Genomic DNA, 7,500 nt, shown 5'->3' with positions numbered 1-7,500 from the left:
ACTGTTGCATGACTTCCTCATAAAGGCTGCTCAACAGTCATACATCTGTTGAGTGGCAGCCCAGAGACATAATTTTAGTTGCATCACATGTCCCACCTGATATGGGATAGAGCTGCATAACAGTCAAGTAACAATGTTACAGACATATCAAAAACTGTCTTACAGCTTCCCAACCATTATGTCTGGACTATTCCATGACTGTATTTGTACTACATCACAACAGCCAAAATACTAGTCTCTAGACTTTGTAACTTTCTGTGTATGAGGTTAAAGGTAGAGTAACACTGCAGGCCTCTCAGCCACTAGCTTGGATGGAGTGAGGCTGCTAGGAATGATTGCTTCTGAGCACAGTGGGTAGGAACTCACCATGACTAGCCAGCTAGCAGAGGGCTGTAATGGACCTGTCTACAATATGTAGCTGTGCAGGATAAACCACTCTACTTAGAGAGAGAATTTCATACAACAGTTGAGATATGTGCTGTCCCCTTCACTGTCTTCATCAGCTAAGGCTGGGGGTCAGGCTAACTACTGCTGTAGTCATCCAGCAACTGTGGGTGTAATCTCCAGGCCTATAAGTACCAAACAATGGGTGGGCCTACAGAAAAATGAGAACTGTAAAAAATTCTTCCCTTTTGTTCTCTCCCAGAAACCATCTAGGATGAGGGGAAGCAGGAGGAACTACAATTGAAAGAAGAATAACAAACAACAAAAAAACATGCTTGCCCAAGCATGTACACCAACATAAAAGGAGAAAAAAGAACAGCAGACAAGAAGAGGGTGAAGGAAACACCTTAAGAAGCATATCCATGAGCAGCATATAATGCACAAGAACAGTAAATAAAAGAAAGAGAAAAGAATAGAAAGTTCTAGCAAAGCACACGAGAGGAAGCCATATATTCATGAATAAAGGGGCCAGACCGGGAAATAACCAAAGAGAGGAGTTAACAGAAGAACACAGCAGAGGAAAACACACAAGCAAACAAAGTGAAGACAAAATAAAACTCAACAGAAGGGAACAGATAGAGGATAAGCAAGAAAAGGCTCACAAAAATTATGCTCATTGTATAAGATAACGAAAGATGGCCGAATCGCATGAATCAAATTAACAGGAAACACACAGCCAGAAATCTACTAAACACAGGGCAAACAGCACAGTGTCTATACTTCATGACAAAGGGGGATATTCCATTGTCATATTTTGCATAGTAGAGCTGATGACTGGAGAAACAGTAGGTGGGTCTCAAAGGATTGCCAGGGTAGATATTTCAACTAAATTCTGCCTTCTCAGACTTTTCAAAGATATGAAGTCAATTCAGCTGATATTTCCAATTAGGCTATCATATATGATCACTATAACCCTTGCACCAGATCTTATGAGACCAGAAAATGAGAAGAGTGATAATGTTTACATCAATAATAATGATAAACATTATAATGAAAAAGTCACTTACAATAATTATAATAAGCACAATAACTATAGGACTTATAATGATAGTTAATAATGTCATGTGATAAAATAAATCACTATAATCAATCTCATATTTCAAAAAATCATTGTCAAAATGAACAAAAAAAAAAAATGAATATAAATATGAAGATATAATAAGTAAATAATGATATCCATTCATTCTTCAACAATTTGTTCCCCTGAAATGTATTCCATTCTACTGTTTTTGTAATAGCAATATTGTACTAAAAACAGTGTCCAAGTCCGAATCCAAATTATCTCTTTCATAAAACAATGAACCATTCGTAATCCAAAATGAATACATTTACAAATCATAATGACAAGTAAATGAATAAGTTATATAAGAGATCATGAAAGTTATTTACTTTACTTTTAGATATGTGTGTAAATATTCTACAAGGCCTGAAGTGATTTCAAAATGATATTGAAAACATTGTGCGATACTATATAATATGAAAAGAGAACCCTTCAGAGTCATATATACAAACCAATTGTACAGCATTAATAAATTATCTTAAAGATATTTCTAACACCCAGAACTGACATCATGTGAATTTATTACAAACATCTTGTACTTTCTCACCCTGCTTTGTGATATTCTATACATACTGTAAGCACTGATGAAATACCAGAGGTTAAATACCAGATTTCTATGTACATAAAAAATAACAATCCACTGGACTTACCACACTCTAGGTACCAACATTGCTGGGTGCTTCTCGTTTTCTCCAAGGCCTAATTTCATTTTGGTAACAAAAATCTCCCTGACAAATACTCCTATACAGTCTTTCCGTTCAGTGATTGTGCTGTCATTGCAGCGGGCGAGACGACCTCCATACAACTGTACTCCATAACTTGCAAATACAAATAGGAGTACTATAAGAAGAATGGATACCTGAAATAATATTGCCGTGTTAGAGTCAGTCCAGAGTTATAGCTCTTAAAAAATGAGGACGCTTCACTATATTTGTACAAAAAGTAATTTCCACATGTATCAGACACTTCTATTTCTTCATCATAAATGTAAATCGTAAATGTGGGATAAAGTAGGAATCTTCATGGATGTTTGTGTTCATGGATGTTTGTTACTTTCAGATTATATGCAAACTATCTATGATCATTATGAAGTCAGAGAAATGCAGACTCACCAACAGAATTTCTTTAAAACCTTTGCACAGCTCCGACACTACTTTCCTCATATGGGGAACAAGGTTGAAGATTCGAAGGGGTCTTAAACATCTTAAGATTAGAAGAAGTTGAATACCTGATTGTGCAGGTACTTCCTTTGGCATCCAACACGAAAATACTAAGGAAACCTGAAACATTTTTAAATAAACACATAAGTACACTGCTTCTGGCTAACCATATTAAGATATACAAGTTAATTCCTTAATCTCTATATCCATTTTTCTTTCCTTATAACCCAATTGTCTTCTTTTCTTTTTTGCTTATACACAAGAACATCAATAAACAATAACTTTTAATACTACCGTAAAGATGAAGAGATCCAACACCCCAGCCATGTCCCGAATCAGTGCCTTTGGTGTGAAGAGTAGTCCATCTGCTAAGATCTTTAAACACAGCTCAATACTCATACAAACAACAAACGCATATTCTGCAATCTGAAAATAGTCATAGAAAGTTTAATGTAATAACTTTATACTGTTATCAACATAATCTTAAACATAAAATACATGCCTAATAGAAGCCAATATTAGCATTAAGGTATATCATTTCACAAATATCTCTCATAATGATGCTGTACCTGCAATATTGGTGCATTTGTAATACGATATGTTGGTGTTTCAAACATGAGAGAGATGCACGATAGCGTTGTTACTAATATCATCACCCAGTCAAGGTATGTAACTAGGCCAAGAAGATTGCTGGATATTGAGGAGAAAATAAGATACTGGCATTAGTACTGAGATCATTGATAAAAAGAAAGATAATTCTATTGGTAGTCAATATATAAAGCAATAAATGGAAACAAACAGATACACAGCATTTATTCAATATTATATTGAAACATTCAATAGCAGTAAAAAATAACTTATAAAGCTAATGACCTCTTGTCAATTCAAATGTCATACTTTCTAAAAAGTGGAAAATAAAACTTTTAATACGCTAACCTGATTTCATTACATTAGCAAGTAATTACATGTACTGAAAGAAATACATATAGCTACTGTAACTCACTGTAAACGTTTGTATTTGATCTTTCTCTCTTTTCCAGTAATTGGATCCTTATGACTTGTATCATAACGTGAATATACAATGACTTGACACAGTTTCCTGAACTGACTTTCACGTCCCACAGCAAAGAGGGGTGTATCAAAATATGGGTGATTTTCACGAAGGTCTTCTTCACGCTGATTTCTGATAAGATAATTACCCATGTAAGAAACTGTAATTATTTTAACATATACAATATTGTCATAATTTATATAACAAAATAATATCCATGATATCTATAAAAGCATAAAGTTCATATATCTGGAATCTTAAACTCAAAACTTTAATATCCTCACATCATATTCAGCACAATACCTTCTCATTTCTGCTTGTTGTCTTTTTGCTTGAAGCATTTTAATGTCTAGATCTTGAGGTTTGCGACTGGATGATGTTCGATTCATGGCTCCAATGTCTCCGTTTTCCTTCAGATGATCATAATTCTGCTGCTTGAGCTTGACAGATCCTCGGACACTGCGACGGATTGACCTTAGAGATGGGAACACAGGACTCATGCTCATGCAAATGTCATGCCTCATGCAACTATGAGAGCCACAGTCACAGGCAAAAGCTATACTCATAATCTTCTTGCCTAAATAACTCTAATGCGGATCCAATAGCACAAATGTACTATATATACTTGAGCAAGTAATATGGGATAGCTAATGGTACTACGGAAATACAACTATACTTTTTTGTGACCTAATATCCTCTTCACCCAGTATCCAAAAAGAACCATTGAAATGCAAATCAAAGTTGGATCCATCCCAGTTTACTTTATATAAAAAACAGTAACCCTGACATGCTGAGACATGACAAATATATCTCGAAATCTCTAACAAAGACATATTAAGACATCATTCTCCTATGCAGTATTTGGATACTTTTAAAAATATTGATCAAAGTCACCTCTTAAGGCCTTGCATATTTTTCATTATATTAATTCTGAAAATGAATACTGTAAAGCACACTCAGATAAAACATAAACATATTGTAGCACCATCATGATACATATTTTTGTACACACAAATAACTTTACATTACAACCTGACCCAGGATCTTTAGCACACACAGTATTAGTGAACACAGGATTAAAAAACTCCTTAAAACAGGACATTTGAAAAGAATACCTCTGAAAAAACATTAAACAAATAAAGTATTAACATCTACTCATAGCCCTCAAATTATCCAAAATCCTGTGGAAAGAAATGCAATAAGAAAATCACGAAACCTTAGCTAGAAAGCACTATTGTATTATTCGTGATATGATAATATTTGCTCTGATATCTAATGTCTGCTCTTAAATTTTGTAGTTTCACTTAGGAAACAAATTTTAAGATTAAATTCCATATTCCTTATAAAAAAAATAAAAAAATCAGTCCTTTCATTCTCTTACTGTACAAAACTTATGACCTAAAATGCTGATATTCTGTCTATGCTTTTTCATACACATGCTGAAAAAATGCTCACATTGACAAAAATTTACTTTCTATCTCCCTGATAAATGACCTAAACTTCATTTGGTGGAACCTTAGAATACATTTCATATTCCCCTAAGGACATTTTGAGAACAGGATTAGTACAATATTATCTTATACTGTACTTTGTTAGTTACAGCAAGCATGCACAGAAACCATACAGCATGTTCCCTATACTCAGGAGAGGAAGAGGGAAGGGAAGAGGGATAGGGAGAGGAAGAGGGAAGGGAAGAGGGAAAGGGAGAGGGAGAGGGAGAGGGAGAGGGAGAGGGAGAGGAAGAGGGAAGGGAAGAGGGAAAGGGAGAGGGAGAGGGAGAGGGAGAGGAAGAGGGAAAGGGAGAGGGAGAGGGAGAGGGAGAGGGAGAGGGAGAGGGAGAGGGAGAGGGAGAGGGAGAGGGAGAGGGAGAGGGAGAGGGAGAGGGAGATGAAGAGGGAGAGGGAGAGGGAGAGGGACAGGGAGAGGGAGAGGGACAGGGAGAGGGAGAAGGAGAAGGAGAAGGAGAAGGAGAAGGGAGAGGGAGAGGGAGAGGGAGAGGGAGAGGAAGAGGAAGAGGAAGAGGAGAGGAAGAGGGAGAGGGAGAGGGAGAGGGAGAGGGAGAGGGAGAGGGAGAGGGAGAGGAAGAGGAAGAGGGAGAGAGAGAGGGAGAGGAAGAGGGAGAGGGAGAAGGAAAAGGAGAAAGAGAAGGAGAAGGAGAAGGAGAAGGAGAAGGAGAAGGAGAAGGAGAAGGAGAGAGGAGAGGGAGAGGGAGAGGGAGAGGGAGAGGGAGAGGGAGAGGGAGAGGGAGAGGGAGAGGGAGAGGGAGAGGGAGAGGGAGAGGGCGAGGGAGAGGGAGAGGAGAGGGAGAGGGAGAGGGAGAGGAAGAGGGAGAGGAGAGGAGAGGGAGAGGGAGAGGGAGAAGGAGGAGGGAGAGGGAGAGGGAGAGGGAGAGGGAGAGGGAGAGGAAGAGGGAGAGAGAGAGGGAGAGGGAGAGGGTGAGGGAGAGGGAGAGGGAGAGGTGAGAGGGAGAGGGAGAGGGACAGGGAGAGGGAGAGGGAGGGGAGAGGGAGAGGGAGAGGTGAGAGGGAGAGGGAGAGGAAGAGGGAGAGGGAGAGGAAGAGGGAGAGGGAGAAGGGAGAGGGAGAGGAAGAGGGAAAGGGAGAGGGAGAGGAAGAGGGAGAGAGAGAGGGAGAGGGAGAAGGAGAAGGAGAAGGAGAAGGAGAAGGAGAGGGAGAGGGAGGAGGGAGAGGGAGAGGTGAGAGGGAGAGGGAGGAGGGAGAGGGAGAGGTGAGAGGGAGAGGGAGGAGGGAGAGGGAGAGGTGAGAGGGAGAGGGAGAGGTGAGAGGGAGAGGGAGAAAGAGGAATAGGGAGAGGAAGAGGTAAGGGAAGAGGAATAGGGAGAGGAAGAGGGAGAGGGAGAGGGAGGAGGGAGAGGGAGAGGTGAGAGGGAGAGGGAGGAGGGAGAGGGAGAGGGAGGAGGGAGAGGGAGAGGGAGAAGGAGAAGGAGAAGGAGAAGGAGAAGGAGAGGGAGAGGGAGAGGAAGAGGAAGAGGGAGAGGGAGAGGGAGGAGGGAGAGGGAGAGGTGAGAGGGAGAGGGAGAGGAGAGGGAGAGGGAGGAGGGAGAGGGAGAGGAAGAGGGAAGGGAAGAGGGATAGGGAGAGGAAGAGGGAGAGAGAGAGGGAGAGGGAGGAGGGAGAGGGAGAGGAAGAGGGAAGGGAAGAGGGATAGGGAGAGGAAGAGGGAGAGGAGAGGGAGAGGGAGGAGGGAGAGGGAGAAGGAGAAGGAGAAGGAGAAGGAGAGGGAGAGGAGAGGGAGAGGGAGGAGGGAGAGGGAGAGGGAGGAGGGAGAGGGAGAGGGAGGAGGGAGAGGGAGAGGGAGGAGGGAGAGGGAGAGGTGAGAGGGAGAGGGAGAAGGAGAAGGAGAAGGAGAAGGAGAAGGAGAAGGAGAAGGAGAAGGAGAAGGAGAAGGAGAAGGAGAAGGAGAAGGAGAAGGAGAGGGAGAGGGAGAGGGAGAAGGAGAAGGAGAAGGAGAAGGAGAAGGAGAAGGAGAAGGAGAGGGAGAGGGAGAGGAAGAGGGAAGGGAAGAGGGATAGGGAGAGGAAGAGGGAGAGGGAGAAGGAGAAGGAGAAGGAGAAGGAGAAGGAGAAGGAGAAGGAGAAGGAGAAGGAGAAGGAGAAGGAGAAGGAGAAGGAGAAGGAGAAGGAGAAGGAGAAGGAGAAGGAGAAGGAGAAGGAGAAGGAGAAGGAGAAGGAGAAGGAGAAGGAGAAGGAGAAGGAGAAGGAGAAGGAGAAGGAGAAGGAGAAGGAGAAGGAGAAGGAGAAGGAGAAGGAGAAGGAGAAGGAGAAG

At 41.5% G+C, this 7,500-nt stretch overlaps 1 protein-coding gene across 1 annotated transcript in view; it reads right to left on the bottom strand.

The window, feature by feature from the left end:
* LOC125036423 (sodium leak channel NALCN-like) overlaps positions 1 to 7,500 on the bottom strand; it is a 30,071-nt gene that overhangs the window by 13,370 nt on the left and 9,201 nt on the right. The window contains exons 15-21 of the mRNA XM_047629017.1: positions 4,740 to 4,832; positions 4,019 to 4,302; positions 3,668 to 3,847; positions 3,234 to 3,354; positions 2,959 to 3,090; positions 2,617 to 2,784; positions 2,155 to 2,363 (exon numbers count right to left, since the gene is read on the bottom strand). Of these exons, the coding sequence (XP_047484973.1) occupies positions 2,155 to 2,363; positions 2,617 to 2,784; positions 2,959 to 3,090; positions 3,234 to 3,354; positions 3,668 to 3,847; positions 4,019 to 4,302; positions 4,740 to 4,832 (1,187 nt within the window). The remainder of the gene's footprint in view (positions 1 to 2,154; positions 2,364 to 2,616; positions 2,785 to 2,958; positions 3,091 to 3,233; positions 3,355 to 3,667; positions 3,848 to 4,018; positions 4,303 to 4,739; positions 4,833 to 7,500) is intronic.

The sequence above is a fragment of the Penaeus chinensis genome, chromosome 21, assembly GCF_019202785.1.
Source record: "Penaeus chinensis breed Huanghai No. 1 chromosome 21, ASM1920278v2, whole genome shotgun sequence".
NCBI lineage: Eukaryota > Metazoa > Arthropoda > Malacostraca > Decapoda > Penaeidae > Penaeus > Penaeus chinensis.
The sequence above is the reverse complement of the archived record's forward strand: the minus strand, read 5'-3'. Positions and strand labels throughout refer to the sequence as shown.